This window comes from Otolemur garnettii, unplaced genomic scaffold (genome assembly GCF_000181295.1).
Source record: "Otolemur garnettii isolate 467f Iridium unplaced genomic scaffold, OtoGar3 scaffold00020, whole genome shotgun sequence".
In the NCBI taxonomy this organism is placed as follows: Eukaryota; Metazoa; Chordata; class Mammalia; order Primates; family Galagidae; genus Otolemur; species Otolemur garnettii.
Window position 1 is genome coordinate 20,389,638 of NW_003852415.1, and position 24,437 is coordinate 20,414,074.

At 45.7% G+C, this 24,437-nt stretch overlaps 1 protein-coding gene across 1 annotated transcript; it reads right to left on the reverse strand.

Moving 5' to 3' along the window:
- Window positions 1-4,730: 4,730 nt before the first annotated feature.
- SERPINA12 (serpin family A member 12) lies at window positions 4,731-15,134 on the reverse strand. The gene is made up of 4 exons (XM_003787013.1): window positions 14,501-15,134; window positions 12,517-12,787; window positions 6,671-6,818; window positions 4,731-4,922 (listed from the first exon to the last, which is right to left on the reverse strand). The coding sequence occupies exons 1-4, from the start codon at window positions 15,132-15,134 to the stop codon at window positions 4,731-4,733; spliced, it is 1,245 nt and encodes a 414-aa protein (XP_003787061.1).
- Between the last annotated feature and the right edge of the window lie 9,303 nt (window positions 15,135-24,437).

Genomic DNA, 24,437 nt, shown 5'->3' on the forward strand with positions numbered 1-24,437 from the left:
GAAAGAAAGAAAGAAAGAAAGAAAGAAAGAAAGAAAGAAAGAAAGAAAGAAAGAAAGAAAGAAAGAAAGAAAGAAAGAAAGAAAGGAAGGAAGGAAAGAAAGAAAGGAAGGCTAGTCAAGCACATCAGTCAAAAAAAACATTCCAACTTCAGCCTATGACTCCAGGGATTGGGGCGGTGGCCTCTCTGAGCTCACAGGCTAAACAATCTCTGGTGATTTCTTCCCACGTCGTGGAATCATGAAGTGTCAAAGTCTTCCCTCTTCCAGTTTTCTTTAGATCTTTCTGATCTCCTCAAGGAAAAAGTCTTGGCTTGGTGCCAGCCCATCGTTCCCATCCGTGTGGACTTGCCAACTTTCTCCTTTGACCAGGGAGAGCAGGTTTCAGGGTGGGAGCCTGCAGCAGGCAACAGTCTTGATGGAATTCAGTCGCTGAATTAGTTTTGTTGTGTGCATGTTTATTTTCTATCTGTGGCGAGTTATTCTGATTTCTATGTATGATTGTAGTATTAGTTTTTCATTTAAACAAATTTCCCTTTGTTCAAAACATGAATTGATACAAAGATAGATCTTGAGTACAAAATAGTACAAAAGAGACGAGGATTCAGCTATAATCATGAAAGTGGTTCGGGGATAAATAAAATTTAAGAAATGGAGCACTAGTGGAGAGCTGGTTTCTTAAAGACGAAGGGTACCTTGGCTTTGCACTGTTGTAGAACCTGACCACAGATGTGGGAACTTAGCAGGGCAGGAAATGTTCTCCTGGCTGGGCCTGAACTGAACACTAGGAAATGTGGAGGAAGCAGGCCACGCGACCCTAAGCTTTTCTTGGACAGGGTCCCTGTCTCTCCTGTTCACTCTGGCTTCTGCATCCCTGGCATACTGCCTGGCACATAGTGGATACTCATCAAAGACTTGTTGAATAAACAAATGTAGGGAAGAATTACTATCTATGAAACTCCAGAGCCAGTTCTTCCATGTAGTGCATGAGTGCCAAAGTGCTGTCTTGAATAGATGGGTCTTTGGGGTCACCCAGGGAAACTCCATCATTGTGCAAATGAGAAGCAGAAGCCCAAGAGGAAGAAGATATTTGCCTAGGCCACACAGTCAGTGTCTGGGAGAAGCAGGGACTAGGACTTCCCACCTGTGATTAGCCTTGCCAGCGCATCAGCCTGTCACTTCTGGTGTGTGCCCACGTTCATGACCTCACCTGGACAGTCAGTGCTATGGGCCGAGTGGGACAGGTTCCTGGCACCCTGCTTGTGCAGGTAGAGGCAGGACAGCCCCCTGCTCAGAGGCTGGACAGAGCCTCTCTGCATCAGGCAGAAGAGTAGGCTGGATCACATTACAGAACCTGGAATTCTGACATTGGGGACTTCGGGGACACAGTGCTCTTCCAGACCAAGAGGCTCCAGAGGATGGGTGTGAAGCAGAGATCATGGAAAACAGATTCATAACACCTATTGTCCCTTCAGTGAGAGCTGCCTTCTCAGGCAGGCCAGCCTTGACCCCGGCCAGCACCACCTCTTGTCAGGCTTACCTGCTCCACTTCATGTTCTTACTTCTTTTTTACACTTGTTTATTATCTGCTGTCTTTACCAGCCTGAGGCCTGCACAGGGAAATGATCTGCTTCTATTGTTTTCACTGATGCACCTGAGGACAGCTCCGGACACAGAGTGGACATTAAGTAAAGAGTTGTCGAGTAGATCAACGGATAGATGGAGGGGACTAATGAAAACTGAAAATGTTCAGGCGCCTTGTATTTGGTGGTCTGTCTGTAGCTGTCTAGCTGTGGGCTTTTAGGCAAGTTGTATGATCTTCTCCAGCCTCAGTTTCCCCATCAATAGAATGGGATGGTCACACTAACATGGAGGGCTGTGGGTCAGTGGGGTGGTGATAGCCCTTGTGCTGTGCTAGGATCTGATAGGCCCCTGGGAAGCGTTGGTTACATTAAAGTCAAAATCCATTCATTCATTCACTCATGCATGCATTCGTTCATGAGGGTGGTTAGTCCACAAACGTGAAAAGAAGTGGGAGTTGACCTTTCCTGGAAGGCTGAATAACAACTGAAAGGAAGTGGTGGGAGTGGGACAGGACGGGAAGCCGAGAGAGCTTCCGGACAAGGTGGGACACCATGAGCAGAGTAGGGAGGTGGCTGGCTATGTTGGGACAAGGGTAACAGTGACAGTAGTCTTTCTTTCCAGCAAACACAGGCTAAGCACATGCTCTCTGTCTTGCACTAGCCTGGGCACAAGGGCACAAGGACACAAGGACATTTAGACAGCAGCCAGAAGGACACTTAAAACACACAAGTTTGCCTAAATTACTCTCCGGCTAAACACCTGTGACCTGTCGCCACAGTTCTGCAGTTAAACACCAGCATGCTCACCGTGGCCCACAAAGCCCCACCTACCTCTCCAGCCTCAGTGCTCCCCTCTTACTGCCCGGTTTTGTTGTTCTGGCAGCATCAATCTCATCCCAGTCACTCTCCCTGGCTACCTTTCCACCTCAAAACCTGTGCATGCATCATTCCTTCTGCTTGGTGGAGGCTCCCTCTGTTCCCACCCTTTTTCCTCTTTTTTTTTTTTTTTTTTATAAATCTTTCTAAAATAGACTTTACTTCTGTAGTGAAGAATACAAATATGGCTGTTAAAGTAGGAAATCATATTGACAAATATTTAAGATGTGCAATAACTATTTTTAAAAACAGAGTTAGTTGAAAGGAAAATGAATAAAGCACTAGAGCTTATGCCTAATTATAATTGGCACACTTGGAGACACCAACCAGTATTTTATATGTTATTAACTGCACTAGAAGAAACACACATATATGCAGTTTTAATCAATAGCAGCAGTTTAAAAACAGATGAGTTTCCGGCTTTGGGAGCTCTCCCCAGGAAAGCCTGCCCTGGGCCCCCCCCGGACTGGATCAGACCCTCCTGTGACATACTCTTCCAGCACCCCAGCTCTCCTTCCCACACCTGCAGCTCCAGATAAAAGTATGTCTACTTGCTGTTCCCACCAGATATTGAGTCCATTAGGCAGGAGCCAGTCTATTCATATTAACAACTAGGCCAGAGATGGCAGCCTGTAAGTCACTGCCCAGCACAGGATTGACTGCAGCCCACATAGGGGTGGAGGGAACATCCAGGTCGACCAGCCATCACATATAGAGAAGCTTTCTTAGAGGGCTACTTAGAATATAATGGAAAGGGGGAGAAAAGTTCATGAAGAAATCAGAATGGCCTGAGTATTAAAGGAAGAGTAGGAGTTTGTTAGGCAGGAAGAGGGAATTCCCATTAGAAGGGAGGGCAGAGGCAAATGCTTAGATGGCAGATATCTGGAAAACATGTGGTGCTCTCAGAGGCTCCAGCGAGGGCTGTAGGAGCCTGCCCACGGCAGCTCAGTACTGCATGCCAGGCACAGTTTCCACAGCCGCACATGCTTGGGATCTCCAATCTTAGCACTTAGCACTGTCCACTAGCCTGTGGTCTGTGCAGGGATGGAGGAGGGGGGTCTACTGCCTGGCACTTGGAGAGGGGCTGGGCTGTGCATCTCCCTGCCTGGGTCTGAGCAGGACCCCTCCCTTTTCCCCCCAAAATAGAAGCCAGGTGCTCTTGGTGCCTGTGGCTAACCCTGAGGCCTTAAGGAAGTCACTTCACTTCTCTGAGGCTCAGTTTCTAGTCTGTCATACAGCTGTCCCTTCTGGTTGCCCTCAGGGCAGCTGTAACCAGAACACAAAGGGCACCAGAGTGACAAATTGCTAGACACTCCAGAGAATGACAAGTCCCCTCTCAGGCTTCTCAGTGCCAAGCCAGTCAGAATCCCCTCCTCCCAAAACACCAGAGGCACTGGGAATTCACTGTAGGAGGAGAGGAACCTGCCTGAAATGAGACGGCTCAGTACACGCGCCTAAGCAGCCCAGCGTGCACCTGGTGCCCCCTGGCGGTCACAGACAGACTCTACAGGGTTGTGTTTTCTGGGGCAGGTGCAGAGGCCCCATACACTATTCAGCTGACCTTGCTAACAGGTTCACACAAAAGGCCTGCTTTTGACCCCGAGACGGGGGGTTGGGGTGGGGGGGGCAGGATCTTCTTTTTAGGCCTCACCTCTGCTTCTACACTTCCTGGATACCTGACTGAGGCCAGAGCTCCTGCCTGGACACTCTGTGGAAGATAACAGTATAGATCACATGCCAACTCCCCAAGGCCACCAGCTCCTAAAGAGAGATTAACCTTCCTAAAGCACTGTGTGAGCTTCCTCAGAGCTTCACAGGGTAGTAGCATGAGTCTCACATGAGGATCCGAGAGGGTATGCTGCTTTCTCAAAGATTTCTCATTTTAGGATTTGAACCCAGGTCTCTCTCCCTCCAAACCCCAGGTACTTGCTCATACCTTCCCCAAATTATCCGCCAACACCCAGCAGACCTGGGGCTGGGGAGAAAAGTGTCTGTTTACTAAATCACACAAACCCCTGTCTGCTGGAGGGGAGAAAACACCATCCACAGTGTGGAGGGCACCCGATCTCGGCATTGGAATGAGCAGAGAGGGGGTAAGAGAGGAAATGGGGCAGAGGAGCCCTGATAGCCATGGAGCTCTCATAAGGGCAGTCATGGGAGATGGTGATGCAGGATTAAATTACACTGTGTATGGGGCCTCCAACCCAGGGAGATGAAACATTTTCAGCCCAAAGCCATAATTGGCACCTGCAGCAAGCAAGCAAGAATTCCCCTTTATTTCTCAATAGGATTAACAATCTTTCCCAAGAAAAGTATGGAAGGTGTCAACAGGTCACCAATCATTAATATATAGGGTCTGTTTATCTTGACAGGCATTGGTGTCTCCATGGGCAGCGTCTGTGCTCCGGAGCCTGCAGCCCCTTCCGTACCCTTCTCATCCATCTTCAGCTCAGCCTTATGCACTGCCTGTGGGAACCAAGGGCAAGGTCAGTTCTTGATGCTCAGAGACATGATGGGCCAAAGGCCCCGAGAGGCCCAGAGAAGGAGACAACTTGGCCAAAACCACCCAATACAGCAGTAACTTGATCAGTACCAGCCACCCCAGGGCTCTTGGCTCTTCTGCTGTCATCACTAGAGGATTTTCGACAGGCAGATACAGCGAGAAGGAAAAGATGGGGGACGAGAAATAGAGTAGGGGGTGTTATCCTTCTCAGGGATTGCAGGGAGTCATTTGCCATAACCATGGCAGAAAGGGTATGTTGAGCCATGACTGGGTGACAGGGTGCTGAGTGCATCCCTGCCTGAATCCTCCTGCACCTCCTTTCATGCGTCTGGTGTGTGTTTAAGAGGAAGCCAGATTCTAGGTTAACCATGACTCAGACCCCAGACCCACCCCACTGGTGTCTGCATCTGTGACAAGGTGATGGATACTGGGAATGTGACGGGCCTCTATAGGATACTGACCCATTTCATTCTAGGGTATACAGGGTGTCCCAAAAGTTGCCATAAGTAGGGAAAATTAGCAAACTCATATTATATTTTACATATTTTATATTTATATACTGACACATGGAGAATATAGCTATAATTTACCATTTTCCCTGTACATGTGTTTATGTGTGTGTTTGTGTGTGTGTGTGTGTGTCTATATATGGAGATCTTCAGGACACTCTGGGAAAATCTAACAATTTTACTTGCAAAAAACAGGCCAATATCTTGTGTTAGAATCACAGCTCTCAGCACACCTAACTACTGGAAAGAATGGAGCTATTGAACTCACTCAAGATCCACAGAAAGTGTGGGGGGGGGGGCGGAGCTTGTGGCAGAAAAACTCAAAAGTGAGAAAATTCTATTGACTGCATTTTTCCCTCTTCCAAATTGGAAAACACAGCTAAATCCATGTCTTCCCTTGTAAGCAGCTGGCTTAGCTTGGCAACAGATCCCTCCCAGACTGGCTCGAATCTCCCCCACGGACCCCCTCTTGCTCACCAATCCCTGCCGCCCAGAACTCAGCTTTCCTACCTCCCAGCCTCAGCTATGCTGGTCCCCTGACTAGAAGATCCTCCCTGTGCCCATTTCTGCTGGTTAAAATCCTTGATGCCCCTTTAACCCAAAAGTAAGGTTGCCAGGTAAAATACCCAGATGTTCTATTAGATTTGAATTCAAGGTAAACAATGAATATGTTTTAGTGCATGTCCCGTGTAAGATCTGGGAACACTAAACAATTATTTGTTGTTTATCTAAAATTCAAACTTAACTGGGTAGTTCATATTGCATCTGCTAAATCTGATGACCCTGACTAAATGCCTTCTCTTCTTGTCCCAAAAGGCAGGTGCTCAGCCTTGCTAGAGACCCTGAGCCCTTCACTCTCTTTGTCACGTAGAACATGTCCAACACTTACTCCTAAGATGTCTATGAGGCCTTGGAGAGAGGGTCTGGGCCAGACTTGGACCAGTTCTAGGCCTGGTAAAAGCTCCAATCCTGGTTCGATGTTTGCAGAATTGAATCGATTTCCAAACAAGCAAGAATTTTAAAGATGGGAAATGTGAGGCTTGGGGAGGTTATATGGTTTGCCTAGGATCACACATCTGGTCAAGGGCAGAGCTAGATTCAAGGCTGCCCTCCTAGCAGTTGGAATCCTTCCTTATACAGCCACTGTGATGGTGGCTCTGGCCGAGGCTGAAGGGGGCAGCATCCAGGCAGGCCCGGCTTACCTCGCCTACTTTCAGGCTGAGGTGAGGGGAGATCCTGGTGAGATCGCCGTGCTCCTCAAAGATTTTGTTGACACCCACGAGGGAGAGCATCTTCTTCAGGTCATAAGTGCCAGTGATGTGAAGTCTGGGCACAGACACATCGACAACCCTGGGGAGTTGAAAGTGACAAACACGATGGTCCAGCCCTACATTTTCCAGTTTAGACGATAAATGAGACATTTGTCTTCCCAACCCCACAGGTCTCTGTCTCAGATCATCTCTCTTTATTCACAGAATGAGGAGGGGCTCCTCAAACCTGGGTTTTCAAAATACCTTGTGCTTCCTAAAATAAGAGCCTGCGTCCACCAGCCTTCCCCAGAGCCCTCATCCACAGGAAATGTCCTCAAGTCCCTGCCATAAGTCTCTGCCACACCTAAGTCCTGAGCCAGTCCTAACTCTGGTGGACCTGAAGCTGGAGGCAGCAGAGCCTCCGAGACTGGCAGCCAGGCAGAACGGAGTTCAAATACACTCTGCTTCTCATCAGCTCCATGTCTTGAGGGAAATGACCTTATCTCTCTAAGTCACTTGTGTAAAAAGGAGGATGGTAAGCGTAACACGCACAGGACACCAGGAGCACTGAGATAAACGCATCTAAGGGGCTCAGCAGACAGTAGTGGTGGCAGGTGTCTGTCTTCTTGCCTTTGATGTGGCAGCATCACATCCTCTGTGGCTAGGCCTGTGTCGGCCTCCCTCCCCAGAACCTGGGGCCAGGTGTCCCTGAGGTGCCTGCAGGCTCTGGTCCCCATTCCCTCTCACCCATGAAGGACCTCATTCCTGACTGTTTCCTGTCTGGCCTGAATCATCCATAAGCATAATCACTCCTGCTCCTTGACCAATGCAGGAGCAGAGTGCACGCTAGGATTACCCCCATCTTAAAAATCAAAAGCAAAAACATCTCCCTGGGCCCTGAGGCACCTCTCCAGCTTCCATCTCTTTTCTCCCTCTGATAGCTGAGATGGTCCCCACCATTATTGCCTTAAGCCACTCCAGTCTGGCCTGTGACCTCCACATTTCATGAAAGCAGCTTTTCCTAGAGTCACCATGGACACCCAGCAGTGAACAGCCCCTGCCTGTGGATCCCTTTCTCCAGCATGAAGCTTCCAGCCCAAGTCTTCCCCCTCAAGTTTCCTCTCCCTCCCAACCACTCCTCTCACCTGAGGCTGGCTGCCCTTACTGTGGGCTCAGGGGCTGTGCTGCGGTGGGCCCCCTCTCTGTTCTACCTTCACTCCCTCCACAGGGGTCTCATTCAGGGTCATGGCTTTAAATACCATTGACAAGCCAAATGTATGTTTCCACTCATTCATTCACTCAATTATTAAGTGCCTACTGGATACCAGGTGGTAGTCTAGTTGCTTGAGATGCATCCGTGAATAGGACAGGCAAAGATCCCTACCCCCGACCTTGTGTTCTAGCAAGGAAAATGGACAATAAAATCAGTACAATGAGCAATATCAGCTAAGTCTGTCTCTCACACACATGTGCTGTTGGTACATAAGAGGCCAGTGAGTGCTGAGAAAAAGATATAGGTCAGGAGTGCTGAAGCAAAGCATAAGATTTAACATTGAAGGAGGCAAAGGAGTTAGGCAAACTGGCCTGTTTTTCTGGAATAATATAGGGGGTCACTGTAGGATTTGAAACAGAGGAATGCTGCGATCTTGCTTAAGACCTCAAAGGATCAGCTCTCTAGGGAATCCACTCCTGGTCTCTCTTGCCTTTTCTCCTTCATGAGAGGGACCCATGTCCAACCCTTTTTGGAAGTGCTCTAAACTTTCTCTTTGTTTTTCCTAAATAAAACCACTTTGTTACCCTGAAAAAAAAATAAAATAGAATCCACTCTTGGTCCTGCTGCTGGTGTGTGTTTGTGGCGGGCAAGAAGTGATGGTGGGAGACCCACTTTGGAAGCTAGTGTGGTCGTGAGATGTCGGGAGCCACAGAGATAGTTTCTGGAGAGTGGATTCCAGAGATGGTTTTAATGTAGACTGGGGTTTCCTGGATGGCTACCAGGTTGTCAGCAACTATGAGGACAGAGTGGCCACTGAAAAGGTGGGCGAGCTCTGGGAGGTTCTGTAGAGGCCAATCATGATGCTATTCTGGACATATTGACACTGAGATCCCATCAGACACCCAGGGTAGACCCTGGGCATGCAGAAGGATCCCTGGAGTTTGGAGGGGAGAAGTGGAGCAGGGAGTGGAAATGTGAGTCGTGGTAACAGATATGGTGTATAAACCTCGGAGGCTGGTGTGCTCACCAGGGGTGAAAGCAGAAAGGTAAGGGGCATAAGGCCTGAGCTGCAAGGCTCTTGGCTCTGAGACCAGGAGGATGAGAGGAGTCTCCAGCAAAGAGTGCTGAGAAAGAGAAAGGCAGGAGGCCCCCAGGGAGTGCAGGCCTGGAAGCCTAGTAAGGAGGTTGGAGAGCAACAGGTCAGACAGAGGCCCGAGGCTGACCTCTGGGTTCTACAGCACGGACTCCCTGGTACTCTGGTAATGGAGACTCCTGTGAGAGGTGCACTCAGAGCCTGCCAGGAGTGGGTTTAGGAGAGTATGAGAGGAACAAGGACCATGAATGGAGGCAAATGCCTCAAGGCCTTTCCCTGCAAGGGAACAGACAACACCGAGCAATCACTGAGGGGTGTGCAGGTCAAGAGAAGGCTTTAAGTTCGTAGAAAGTATACCATTGAGATTTTCTGTAGGTCAGCACAAGCCTCAGGCCTCCCCATACAGAGGCAGATCCCTGCTTTGTCTGTCTTGCATGGAAGCCACTTCTGTGCACTGTAAGTTATCTCTGAGCTCCTGTGAGGTTTTATGATGGGAAAAAAATAGGACCTCTGTATCTGAAGGGAACGATTCAGTAGAGCACAAAAACATTTGCTGATGTAGAGAGCGGATGCAGTGCACAACTGGGGAGATTGGCTTTGGTTTGTGCCAAAGTGGGAAGGCAGAAAATGCAGTCTGCTGCTGGCAGGTGGATGCATCTCCCAGTGCACATGGAAAAGCCACCAACAGTTTGGTGCCCCCTAAAGGTAGACCCTGGGAAAATCAGAACAGCTGCAGGCCTTTAGTTATGTAAATACAAAGTAGCTGTCAGCCTCCTGCAGAGGCCAGTCATCCGCAGCCTAAATTCTAACATGTTCTACACACATGTAAGTTGGGGAGTGTCCTTTAGGGGTATGTAGACTTTATTACTTCTCCTTGGGAAAGGATTTTTCTCGTTAGTGTTTCCTGGGTCTTACAGTGTGGAGGGGACCTCACAAAGAGCACACCGGAATAGCCTGTCCTCTCCCCGTCCACTGAAGTGGTTTGGCTAGGCTCCCTGCCTATAAATCAAAGCAACTTGACCCCTTGTCTTTCAGATCCAATGCACTTTGAAGGTAGGAATGTTGACCTACCCATGTCCTGACGAAACGTAATTCCCTGGAAACTGTGACCGAGTCCACTGCCCTGCAGGTAGATATGGAGTTTCCCATGGGGAGGTGGACATGACTACCATCTGTAATTTTAGGGCCAAGAGTCAATGGGGAGGAAGGACATGTCTGGAGTGAGAGAAACCCTCCCCTTCATGGCCTCAAGGCATGGAGATGCTGGGAGCAATCCTGGTGGGATGGGGGAGGTAGACCAGGCACTAGACTAGAAGTGAGGGGCTCCCTGCTAGAAGCCCTGAGAGTAGCCTGCACTTGGATGTCAGGAGAGGTCACTGCTATGCACTGTAAGTTATCCCTGGACACTTTTAGGAGCACTGATTCTGTTATCCCTAAACCTCCAGTAAGGGTGGTGCTGGTCTACAAGACCTCTTGATGTATCTCTTCCAGGCTTGGGTAAAGGAGGAAAGAGAGGAGTGTGTGTCCCACCCTAAAGCTGGAGACATGATGTCCATGCCCAAGGAACAACTCTGTGCTGTTAGTGGTGGCCTGATGGTGGTCACAGTACCAGGGATGCAGAGAGCCTTGGTGAGGGGACAGGGAATTCCTAGTATTAGCACCAAAGCTGCAACCCCATGGGAAGTTGTCAGAAATAATTGGAGATAGAATGGGGTGCACTCAGGGTGCACGCAGGGTCCTGAGTTCCAGAAAACCAACTATAAGGTCTCAAGTCACTGTCATCTGAGTACTAAAGGAAATATGATCTATGGAGCCCAGGTCTCATAAAGCCAGGACTTCTAGACAAAGTGGTGTGGAGGGTCTGCTGTCCTTCTTATCTTCTACTGTCCCTTCACCTTGTGCACTACCAATTCCCTAAGGAATTCCCTCAAGACACCTCTGTGAACTCTAGGACTCTGTAGAGTGCAGGTGGAAAACTTTTTGCCCTTCCCAGGTATCTACCCATTAAGTGATGCCACACCTTTGCTTTCAATGGCTTAGCTGCCATCCTGGGGTTCCATCCTGAGGGTAAGAAGGTTATATTTTGAGGACACCTGTCATTCAGTAAATGAGAGGTTCAAAATGCCCACTGAGAACTTTGGGACTCTGCCTCTTCAGCTGATCAGAGGAGGAGATAGGAACTCACATTTGCGGTATAAGGCTGTGCTCAGCCACATTTAATTCTCTTCAGACTCCTCTGAAGTTGCCAATATTATAGTCACACATCACAGAGGAGAAAGCCAGGTCTCAGCTAAGGTTGAGACCCAGAGCTCTCCTTCCATGTTAGTGGCCATGCTTTGCCAATTTTTGCCACCCCAGTTCTAAGTGGGAAGGTGAGTTGAGGCTGTGCAGCTCCCAAGGGACAACAGCTCTCCTAAGAGGTCTTCTCCATTCTCCCTCCTGGAACTCTGAAGCAGTTTATCTGAAGCATTAAGAACCAGTATCTCCCTTTCATGAGGTTTCAGGTTAATTCTATACAAAAGAGTTGCAATTCTTCCAAGGATGTGTTCCCATGGGAAAGTAATACTGTCAGTTCAGTTGCCACCTAATGGTAGCCCAATTCAGCCCTAGCATTGTCTCTGCCTCTCTTGGAACCCTCCATGGTGCCCAACAGCACCTTAGGCATGAAAGAGGTTCTCAGTGAAGACTTTTATGGTGCTGGATGGAGGATGACGGCAGGGACAAGGTGAAAAGGAGGACAGAAAAGCAGGGCGGAAGACATCTGACACTACTCCTATCCCCTCTCTGCTTCATCCCCCACCACTCCTGGCTGTCAGAGATCCTTCTCTTGCCTAGCCACTTTCAAGGCACCATGCTCATTCACAATGACACCAAGTCCCTAGGACTTAATCTCAATACCAACCCTTACTTTTCCCAAGAAAATCTATCAGTAAGAAAGTGCCTAAGAGGGATTATGTAGGCTTACTATAACTATGTTCTAAGTTTATGTCTTAAAAGGAAAATATTTACTCTTCTTGGTCCTTAAGTTACATGGACATACTTCACTGGTTTTATTGTGACTCCACAGTTGAAAATGTCATTCTATTTGCAATGAACTTACCACTTCTTCTTATAATCTGCATTTGTCCTTGCAGACTCCTTTACTCAGGATTCCATCACTCTTCTCCCTTCCAAACAGATGGCTACCCAGCCTTAAAAAATTAGCTCCAATGCCAACTCCTCTTGAAGCCCTCCTTGACCACCACCCTCCACCAAGACTCCACCTGCTGCACTCCTGTAGTTTTAATGCATCTCTTTCAAAGAGCAAGTGGTTCACTGTATTCCTCTGACTTGTTTCTCACTCTGCTTCCCACTATAATACAAGCGCATTATAGAGCCCAGCAGAGGACTTGGCCATGAGGCAAGAGTTCAAGAAATCTGAGATGGAAGAAATAGAGTAGGAGAAGAGGCAGGAATAAGGAAGATAGTGCATGAGCCAAGGACACTCCTTACCTCTCTGACATTGATGTTTTGAATCTGGACAGGATATCTGCCTGCAAGGCCTCTTCCAGTTGCTCCATCTTGCCTTCATCAGGAAGAATGAAGGTGGCTGTGATGTTTTTCAGGTAGGGTATTTCCAGGATGGTACAGGAGAGCTGCTCATCACGGCCAACTTTGTACATGCCTCCACGGAACATCATGGGCACCTTCACTGACTTCTGGCTCTCCAGAGTGAAATCTTCCTCTTTAGTTAATTTTGGATCAAACTCATATTGCCACTTGGCTTAGGATTAAAGAATGACAAAGCAACATAAGTTTCCTGTGGGAAAAGAGATGACTGCATCCTACTAACTATTGGTCTCTATCCACATAGATTCAGGGTAAAGGGTCTGAATATTCTGGGATGTAAGGTATGGACTCCATGAATCCCTGTCCTCATGCAATGCCCTGAAGACTTCTGATGAGATGGGCTCAAGCCAAATAATCCCGCAAAGTCCTGAGTAGGGAAGCTATACTAAGAGGACAGTGGCAGACTGCCACAAGCCCAGGTGCCCCTGAGCCTGAAAAGGCCTGTAGATTATGTCCTAACAGAGGGAACTGCATTATATTTAATGGAGCATAATTGGGTCTGGTATGAGTAAAAATGCTTGACTCCATCCTAAGTTTGCCTTGAAAGAGCTGCTCTGTGGAGGCTGAGAAAACTAATGTAAAAGACTGCCTTTGGAAGCTTGTTAAAGAGCAGTGAACACAAAAAGCTGGGTGTGTAGCCCCTCTACTTTTTGATCATGATGATGGGTTGACTCCATTGGTCATAAACTCAAACCTGAGTCTTTTTAAACCTGCTACCCTCAGAGACCAAATTATAGGGCCAAGTCCCTAATTTTAAATCATGGCTTCATTGTTTTTAATGGACCACCTTGGACAAATATCTCTATTTTCCCTGACTTCATGGTCCTTTTGCACAGAATGGGGATATTTACAGGTACTTCATAGGGCTACTTTGAGACTTATCAGGATAAAGCAGCAGAAGCACAGCTCAGTAATAGTGTACAGAGAGTGTTGAGTGGATGCTAGTCACCATCAGCATTATTATTATTGTCACTGTTCCTGCTGTGATCTAGAAAACATAGAGACTTTAGGAAATTCAAAATTCTTTCTCCTCTGGTTTGGGAAACCTGAAGTTTCAGAATGCCAATATCATTTTCTTTTTTTCCTTTATACTCATCAATTTCCCAGTGGATTTGGGGAAGCTTAAATTTCCATATTCAGTACCACATTGCTGACAAGCCCAGCAGTGATTTTGCCTGGACTGAGGAGTGTTGGCCTCTGAGTTTTACTTGTTTTGGCCAACACATGTGGGTACATGTATTGTGTGAATGGTGTGTATAGTGACAGGGAATGAAGCTCAAATTTCAGAACATTCTTCCATCTTTTTTTCTAGTCTCTCTTTCTCTCATATTTGGGAAATATATATAAAGTCTGTTAAGGCACCAAGGCATCTATCAAGTGATCATCATCACTATAGTCAACACAGTCACCAACCTGGGTGTCTACCTGGAGTGGTGGGAAGCACACAGCCCTAGGGCCAAGAGAAATGAGTTCTAGTCCTGATTCTCATGAATGGCTTTGTGACTTCAAGTAAGTCAATTAATCTCTCTGATTTTTTTTCTTATCTAAGAAATGGGGACAAAATGTCACTCCAACCTACACAACCAATGTTGTGTTAGAATAATCAGCAATAATGAAAATATTACATATGGGGAATGAATTAGATTTCACAAAGCTCATTTCACATACATTTCCAGTTTGAATCCTAGTAATTGTTGGATGTGTTATGTATCATGGTACTCCTTTTACAGATATCAGAAGTAGAGTTCTGAGAGATCAATCACATATGAATTCAAGGACACAGAACAAACTAGTGGCCAACCCACTTTTTTAATCCAAGTCTAATGGTCATCCTATCCTTTCCGTGCCAACATACCATAAGCCTTACCTCGAAAGAAAATATAATTTGTAAGAAGCATCATAGTGCCAGAGTCTATATTCTTGACCAGGTTGTTAATTCTCCCATGGGTTTTCTGACTGATATAGTCATTGATTTCCTGCCGAGTATTTTCCAAGTTCTGAAAGTTGGTGGGGATGGCATCTGCATAGTACAAGTTCTTGATGTCTTTCAGAAACTTCTGCTGTGGCTGCAGCTTTGGGTCAATGAATAGAGTGTTCCCAAGTCTTACCTTGAGGTTCTTGGTCTCCTGGTTCAGCCTGCGGATAATAAAATGGAAGCCCTCATGAAGGTCTTTCGTTGGCATGTTCCTAAAGTTGAACCCCTGCTTTATCTCAGCCAGGGTGGGATCCTCAGCACCCAGACACAGCATGGCAAAAGCTGTAGAGATACTTAAGGGAGAAAGGAAGATGTTCTTGCCACGATCTCTGGAGGACAGCTTTTTGAGCAATTTGAAGCCAAAATTTACATTCCGCTTTGCAAGCTCCTTGGCTGCTATCCTTCCCCTCCAGTCTGGGGCCTGGTTCAAAGCTCCATGATTCTGTGGTGAGAACTTGGGCTTCAGAAGACCTTTCACAGTGAGAAGGCCAGCCAGGAAAAGGGCCAGGCCCAGCGTGAGGTTCATGTTCCCTGGGGATTGTCCTGTTGAATTGTAGACCTGAGGTTAGCAGATAAAAGAATGAAAGAACTGAAGTGCCCCTCTCTCACCCACAAGGAAGACCACATGAAAGAAGAAATACAGTGACTGGTTTATGAGTGCTTTGATAGCCTTTATGGAACTTAACCTGTACAATCACCCTGGGAACTAGAAATGCTTGTCCCTATATCATAATGAAAGAACTGAATATGGAAACTAGCTCTTGTTTCTACACCCACCTCCCTATCTTATGGTAACAGTGTCTCACTTTTTTTGAGGAACTTCTATCCTCCTCTTCATTAGCCCACAGTGAGAGCATCCCACAGTATAGGCAGGCACATGAACCAGACCATGTCATTCTAACACTCCATCTCATTGCCATACCGACTGGTTAAAAAATGAGGATGTGACCAAAATCAGATCAATCAATCAGTATCTTTCCTGGAGAATGCAAATTCCTCTTGACTGTGGGAATTAATGATGTAGTCATTAATGATCATTATTAATAACAGAATTAATGATGTAGTCGAATGTCACCATGACCTCCATATGTAGAAAGATAGAAGAGAGATAGAGGGAGATTAAGAGACAAAGATGGACAGACACACCCAATGACACTTTTGCAGTCCCTGTATGGGGCTTCACCTTGATTTACCAACCATCTCCATTTTTCTTTAAGAGCCAATAAATTTCCCTTTTAGGGTAGGATGGTTTGAATTTGATTTTTTTCTTCAAATAATCCTGAGTAACTTGCAGAAATCGAACCCTTTGTCTAAGATTGCACAGTCCCTACATGGTGGATACCAACTTCAGGAGGACCTAGGTCTCCAAGAAACCTTCTTCCTTGCACCCTTTTCATGGAGGGAAAAGGGGTGGCATCATACAGAGAAACAACCAACTGTTTGTGGCCCCAACTGCTGGTCCTTTCACCAACTTTCAGCTGTGAGCTTCTGGAGGATAAGAGTTTTATTTACTGTTTTCCCCTTATCTCCAGAACAAATGCTGCAAAGAGCAGACAAAGAATGGTATTCCAAAAAGTTTATTGGTTTCTCTAGTTGGACAAACTACTGTCATGATTTTTATACCAATTTATATGAAGGAAGATGGCTTTGCTTGGTCCTTCATTATGCCACTTACTCTGCTTTGTTCCTGCAATTTACATTTTTACATAACTATAATCCATGGGAAAGAATGGACTTCTCAGTGGTACAGGTTGTTTGTGGTCATCTAAGATTGAGTTCCTAGAACCAGAGACTGACTTGGAGATTCAGGTGCAGGTTGTGTATCAAGGGGGTTGTCCCAGGAGGGGCCCATAGAGAACTGAGGGATGTAGGATGGGAATGGGAAAGAAGGAGCCAGGATATGGCCCCAGGTAATAACTAGCCTTGGCCCAATTCACAGCAGAAGATCCCTCAAAGATGGCTTTTTGGAAAAAATCAGTCATAGGTGGCTGTGTCTGTCTCCAAGATGCAGAGCATAGTATATAACTTCCTGGGTCAGTTAGCACCTCTCAGCCAAAGACAATTTTCTGGAGAGGAGAGTGAATTTGTGAGCTATCAGCAGCCAACCCTCACAGCACCACCAACAAAGAGGAACTGGACCAGGCCCCGTCAGGGTCCACTGTATCTAAATCCCAGTGCGTGACACGCAGTAAGTTCTTTGTGGTTGACTGAATGAACAGATGAAGTCCCTGTGCATAGGAGTGCCTCCAAATTCTGATATCTTTGTGCCCAAATCTTTCTATGCTAGGTTCCTTAGACAGAGCTTTTATCATGGCAGACACGGGTCTTGAAGGAGTTTACGGTATAGTACTGGAAGATGCTAGTGGCTACTATCCATCGCTCCCTACTCTGCCTTCCAGCTTCCCAACAGAACATCTTTCCCTTCTTTTTTTTTAATTGCATAATTTTTATTTCTGCAATAAATAAATAAGCAATAAATCTATCATATTTTCATGTGATTTCTAAGGCTTGTAGTTATCTTTAAAATATAACATTTTTAAAGTTTTTAGATTGGATAACTATGATCACCATAAAATCATACCTACCTAAAGTATATGACCTAACTCCCACCACCACGACAATATCTTCAAATCTATTGACTCTATAAAATGGAATAGAAGGAAAAAAGTCCTTTAAACTTTTGCTTCTAGATTCTGCAACCTTTTCTTTCTAGGGGTGTAATGGTTACAACAGGACAAATAATGATTTTTATTTGACATTCACTATTAAAAATAATTAAAAGAGCTTTTGTGGATGGTCACCTATTGCTTCAACCAGAACATTCTTTATATCAACATTATAATCACTGCATTTAAACTGATTGTTGCTATTCCCTACACTGAATGTGTTAGTTATAAATCTACTGGCTGTTCATTTCACAAAATTAGCCTGGTTAGAGTGAACCTGTGGTTTCTTTTTTCTTTTTATTGTTGGGGATTCATTGAGGGTACAAAGAACGAGGTTACACTATTGCATTTGTTAGGTAAAGTCCCTCTTATAGTTGTGTCACACCCCGTGATCCCCCAATACCTCCCTCCTGCCCTCTTCCCTCTTACCACTTCCCTATTCCTCCACCCCCCCACCACGTACTAAGTCAACAATTGTCCTCACATCAGAATTGAGTACACTAGATTCTTGTTTCTCCATTCTTATTGCTTTACTAAGAAGAATGCTTTCCACCTCCATCCAGGTTAAATACAAAAGATGTAAAGTCTCCATCTTGTTAAATGGCTGAATAGTATTCCATGGTATACATATACCACAGCTTGTTAATCCATTCCTGCATTGGTGGGCATTTAGGTTGCTTCCATACCTTGGCAATTATAAATTGAGCTGCAATAAACAGTTTAGTGACAATGTCTTTATGATAAAATTTTTTTCTTAGTAATAAAAACAAAGCTGGGGGCATCAGCCTACCAGACTTTAGACTGTACTACAAGGCCATAATGATCAAAACAGTATGGTATCAGCACAAAAAATAACCACATGTAAAAGACTGAAACTGGACCCAAACCTTTCTCCACTCACTAAAATTGATTCAAAGATCTAAATCTAAGAGATGAAAAAGTAAAAATCCTCAAAGAAAGTATGGGGAAAACACTTGACGTTATCACCCTGGGGAAAGACTTTATGAAGAAGATTTTGTAAGTCTTCTTGAGTTCTTCGAGGATTCTCCATACTTCCTTCCAAAAAGGAAGATAATTGCAACAACAACAAAATTGTCCATAAGACAATTGCAAAAACAATACAAACAAACAAATGGGACTTAATTAAACTGAATAGCTTCTGTACAGCTAAGGAGACAATAACCACAGCAAACAGGTAATCATCAGAATGGGAAAAGATATTTGCATATTATGAAGTGGACAAAAGCTTGATAACTAGGGTCTACAGAAAACTCAAGTTAATCAATGTAAAAAGAGCCAACAATCCCTTATATCAATGGGCAAGAGACATGAATAGAACCTTCTCTAAAGAAGACAAATGGCTAACAAACATGAAAAAATGCTCATTGTCCCTAATTATTAGAGAAATGCAAATCAAAACCACTCTGGGATAGCACCAGTGAAAATGGCCCACATCACAAAAATCTCATCGCTGCAGATGCTGGCGTGGATGTGGAAAGAAGGGAACACTTTTTCACCACTGGTGGGACTGCAAACTAATACAACCTGTTTGGAAGGAAATATGAAGAATCCTCAGAGAACTCATACCAGACCTCCCATTTGATCCTGCAATCCCATTACTGGGCATCTACCCAGAACAACTTCTCCTTCTCCTTCTCCTTCTCCTTCTCCTTCTCCTTCTCCTTCTCCTTCTCCTTCTCCTTCTCCTTCTCCTTCTCCTTCTCCTTCTCCTTCTCCTCCTCTTTTTCCTCCTCCTGCTCTGTGTTTATGTTTGCTTCAGGCAGTCCCTGAGCCTCAGGACAGAGCCACATCCCCAAGTCCAAGGGAGGATCTGACTGGTTCTGGGTAATCACAAGTCCCCTGCTAATGTTGGTTCAGAAGCCAGACCTGAGCCAATCAGTGCAGGTGAGAATTTCTGCCCTGGTGCTTGTTTAGGAAGGGCGTGTAACTTAGGAGTCCAGTGGGGGTAAATTTCAGGACTGTGTATTGGAATCTTGGGGTGCTGCCTTCTCTCTTCCCTGGGTGTCCTAGGCAGATAGTGTGGCAGCCCTTTCACTCCCAGAGAGAAGTTACTGTCAGACACAGCCAGAACACAAGGAGGATGTAAACAAGGGCTTTGCAAAGGAGCTGGAAATGGAGCCACTGATGAAGCTGACCCCAGACTCCCACACATACCTCTAGACTCTTCCTACCTATGACAAGTTACAGGGTCAGTTCCTTGAAGCCAAAATATTCTAACAAATACAAGTCAAAATAAAAAAGAAAATTTCAGGACTACTAATAAGTCAGGAGTTCTGTGCTCTGATCTCAGCAGTGGAATGTTCTGGAATGCACTTTCCCTCTTTGAGCCTTGGTGTTCTCTAAGCACCTTCCATTCCCAAGGACTCCTTTTTTTTTTTTCTTTTTTTTGGTAAAAATGAAAAATAGTTGGTGATGAATAAAGGCCCTATGGACTGTCTGAAAATAGGTTATGGAAAAGAAATTAGTAAAATTCATAGGATATTCAAGATAAACAAAAGAAAAGAGAAAAGAGAAAGGATTTAATCTCAGGGGTTAGTAGGCTGGACTATTTACAAAGCCTTCCTAGATTAAAAATAGAAGCTTCTGCTGTTCTGAGTGGGCACTATTTCCCAATGCCTAGGAGTGGAGAAGTTAAGACATGTCACTCTGGGAGCTGAGTGAACGTTGTCTGCAGAGGGGTTGCCAAGCAGCTGAGACACAGTGATGTTGAGCAACCTGGGTAGGAGCCGTGGGGACAAGTCAGGGCTGGGCAGACCTGGAGCAGGGACAGAAACTGCAGACAGCTCTAGCCCAGAAACACCTGCATGATAGCTTTACAGGGACCCTTCATTCTTGGCCCCTAAAAGTTTTCTCTATCGAGTTTCAGAAATGAGAACTGATTACGGAATTCTGAATCTGGTTATTGGCCTTTTCCCACTCACGTGTTTGTTAGGTAGTGGGAGGCAAGTCTTCATCTATTAAATGGGGGCTGGGGGGTAATTTGGTCTCTTCTCCACTACATGCTGCTAATCAGCTGGCTGTACTCCCCTCCTCCCCTCCCCTGGGGACACAGCCCACACCCTGGCCTCGCCCGGTCTTAGCTTCCTCCCATGTCTGCAAGCTTGTGTCCCTCTGTGGTGGTCCCCACTGGGCCTACTGCTTCAGTCCCCCCAAAACAACTACCTGGCCTATTCCCTCCCACCCCAAAACAGCCCACATTAGCTCCATTCTGGGCCTGTCCATCATCAGTCCTACACTGACCCAAATTTGTCAGATGGGTTAGATGCCTGAGTAGGCTAAGTTTTTAATTCCATCAAGTAAAATAGCTGACCAACTGGTTATTTCTCAATAAATTGATAGGTTCTTCTCCTGAGTTGAGCAATCTTTGTTGGCTTTTAGTTTGGAATGTGTGTGTTTGGTTTGTCACTCAAAATAAAATTAAATAAATAAATAGAAGGAAAATACAATCAAGAAGAAATGGAACAAGATAGAAACTGACCCTGTGGGGTCCATAGGAAGTAGTGATTGCTGAAATCAGCATTTTCGCTCTTCTCTGGCCATCTCACGCCTGCATTGCCTATTAATTTGGGAAAATGATTTCTTTCTCTTATGAATAAATAAAATCATCTCTCCTTGGCCCAGAAGCCATCATCCTGGTGACAGAACAAACTAGGCAGGAAGGGCTCTGAACGAGCAGCCAGGTGGTTTCTAGTTCATATGCGGGGGGCTTCCCCAGGTGAAGGCACTGCTTCCACCTGACACACTATCCCCACCTGCTTAGGCATTGGAATTAGCTGATTGAAATGACAGTGCGATATGACCACAGCTTTAACAATAATAACACTGGGAATTTTACAAAGTGCTTTCCCACTTATCACCAGGAGTGTAAGGAAACAATACATAAACAAATAGAGCACACACACAGGCTACACAAGTTCTACCCAATGCATAGTGGTTTGGAACCACTTTAGAGGAAAGAGGTCACCCTTCTCCAGACAGTTGTTCATCCTCCCTCTCTTCCCTGTGATGAAAATGACTGGCTGGGAAAAGTTGATGTGGTATTCTTCCTCAATACAATGAGACCAAAAATTTAGGATGCTCTGGACAAGTTCTCGTCCCCAATGTCCTGAGGCCTAATGTAGTGAGCATCAGACCACCAGAATGTTCCCTGCCCAGTGAAGAGGCCGTTCTTGCACAGGCTGGATACAACAGGTATCCTCTCCTGCTTCAAATAACCCCAGGCCCTCTGTGACCCCACCTTTTCTCAGAGCCTTTCTGGAGATCTCCCACAGAGTGTACAACACTTGGATAAACTCAGTGCCCTCCCTTGGGCACCCTCACCAAAGCCCTAGATTGGAAGAGAAGTTCTAGGCATGCTCTGTGGACCACCAGTTTTAAGGGATTAATGTTGTTTTAAGAGGAAATCACTCTAGGGATATTAAACATTAAATTATTATTTTTAGGGCAGCTCCTGTGGCTCAGTAGGTAGGGCACCAGCCTCATATACCGAGGGTGGTGGGTTTGAACCCAGCCTGGCCAGCTAAAACAGCAGTGACAACTGTAACAAAAAATAGCCGGGCATTGTGGCAGGTGCCTGTAGTCCCAGCTCCTCGGGAGGCTGAGGCAAGAGAATCACCTAAGCCCAAGAGTTGGAGGTTCCTGTGAGCTGTGACGCCACAGTACTCTACCCAGGGCAACAAAGTGACTCTGTCTCAAAATAAATCAATAAATTAATTAAATAAAAATAAATAAATAATTATTTTTAAAAGCATGTTTATAACTAAGTGGTGGTAAGACATATCATCTTTTTCCCCCTGTTAGAAATACAAGAAACTACATTAAAGAAATCTAATAACTGCTACAATATACTTCTCCCTGTCTGGAAAACAAAGGGTGAAACAACAAGTGCACCATCTCACTTCTTCATTTGCTCTGCAGATTTCTGCCTTCATTCTTTTAGGAAATAAAAGTTTTGAGTCATCATTATATATGTTAGGCACTGGGGCACTATAGCAATGTTCAGGATATGGTCCATATTGATGCTGCTGACTGATCCTGAGCCCAACCAGCTCCACAGACTTTTTCAAATCCTCAAGACATTTCCAGTTCTTTGCCTGACCTGGTCCCCCTCCCCTTCAGTGACTTCATTCTAAGATGAGGGAATATGTGGGTTGGAAGGGCTGAGTTACCATCAACTCCAAGACCACTGTGTTACACAGGGGAAAACAAGGCCCAGAGTGGATATAGGAAAGCAAAGTTACAGTGTGCATCAGTGATGGGTTGGAGTGGTAATCAGTGAATTCTGCAAAAATGCACTCAACAAGCTGCTTGGCTTCACTTTCTCCATGAAATACTGAGTTGATAGATATAACCTCTGTCTTTGGGGAGAGATAAAGACATACCAACAACTCATATGCAAAGCTAATTGTGGCCAGAATCATAGAGCAAGGTGGACCCAAGTTGGAGAGGCCAACTTACCTCTCAAGACCACTCCCATATCCACTCTCATCAAGCCTTTTCCTTGAGAAAAGCACCAGGCAGTAGACGTCCAGGAAAATGAATCTGGACCCTCATCATAGATACCCAGTGAGCTTTTCAAGGGTGGAGGGTTCCCCCAGATTTTAGAATATCTTTAGAATTTCCTTGTGAGATACCCACCCATAAAGAGACTAAATCCTCCCTCAGTCCGAAGCAAGGAACAGACAACAAACACTCTATCTTTTCCAAGGAAAGACATCATACTCACAGCACATGCAGGGGAAGTCCACTGAGCCAGCCAAATAGATCTGCCTCTCTCGGTTTATTATTTATACTGCCATGACCTCTTGGAAAAGTAGAGTGAAGCCAAGTGAAATTAGCTGGGCTGAGTGGGCAGGTGACGGAGGCTCTGAGAGCAGTGGCCACACCACTTCCCCGGGGGCTTCTCCTCGCCACTGGAGGCAGTGACTTGATATTGTACAGACACACCCACTGGGCTGTGGCTTTCCTAATTTAAAGTCCATTCTCGTCTTTTGTAACTACTCTGTTTCTCAACTGCTGTCTGGGTATGAAGGCTGGAATACTGGAATATTCTACAAGTAAATCATCCTGTAGTCGTGACATTGAATATTCAACCCAAATATCATCCTTGTCATCAATGGGAAGTGTCATCCCCATTTGTCCCTTATCGTTTTCTTTTGCTATTTTTCATGGGCTCCAAGTTGTCCCTCTATTGGCTTAGCTCACGTGGAGTCCTTTCCTTTAGTGAAAGAAAACTGGGGAAAGATGAATAAGCAACGAAATGCACAACTTTCTGTTAGGGGTAAGAAGAATAAAAAATTCACATCGACGTTTGTGATCATTTATGGAAATTATAAATTGTTTTCCTATCGCTTATGTGTTGTGCTAGGATGCTTTTGTTGTCTTCCCCTCCCCTTACTTTTTGTACCTTCAAAATTGTTTCTAAAAATCAGGTATTACTTTAGAATTAATTTCTAAAAGATTTAAAATAAAATGAAATTTTTTGCCTCAGTTTTATCACTTAGAGAGAGAGAAGTGTTGATGGTATCTGAGAACGTTCCAAATCCATTGATCTCATAGAGAAGAGCGGTGAATTCCCCGCACCTGTCTTCCGTTCCGCTTTGTCTCATGAACTCTGATAAGCTGAAAGTTCATTGGAATTCCTTCCCCATTTAGTCGTGATTATAATACCTACTGCCCAGGGAGCAAGGCCTGCACACTGGGGTGTGGGTGGGTCAGAGACACCATGTGACTGGGTGAAACAAGAAGCCTTCCACCGTCTGCCTCTACCCACTGAGAAGGGCTGATAGGAACTACCCCTGGAAGAAGGATGGCCTGAGGAAGGGGCAGGGGTCCCATTATGGCGGAGGCTGTAGTAGTGGAGGAACAGAGGCAGCAAGGTGGATGCTGACCCAGAATCTGGGTCTGCACCCTCATTTGAGAGGGAAGAACCCTGCCCAATAATGACAGGGTGAGGGCTGTATGAGTCCAAGAGCCACACCTGCCAGTCTGTTCCAGGGCAAACTCCCACGGGAGACACGCAGGAACAGACCTTGGTAGGGACGCCTGTGAAGATGCACAGGGCTGCCCTGGGGATGCTTGAGCTCAGCCAATGCCAAAGGCCAATAGGCCGCAAGCAGAGGGTAATCACAGGTGGGCTGCAG

Bases quoted from the DNA above. Each gene is read 5' to 3' on its own strand.
- SERPINA12 (XM_003787013.1), bottom strand. From the start codon at position 15,134: ATGAACCTCACGCTGGGCCTGGCCCTTTTCCTGGCTGGCCTTCTCACT. The intron at 12,788-14,500 runs GTAAGGCTTATG...TTTAATCCTAAG, and splicing joins AAATTATATTTTCTTTCGAG to CCAAGTGGCAATATGAGTTT. The intron at 4,923-6,670 runs GTAAGCCGGGCC...TGGTTCCCACAG, and splicing joins TCAGCCTGAAAGTAGGCGAG to GCAGTGCATAAGGCTGAGCT.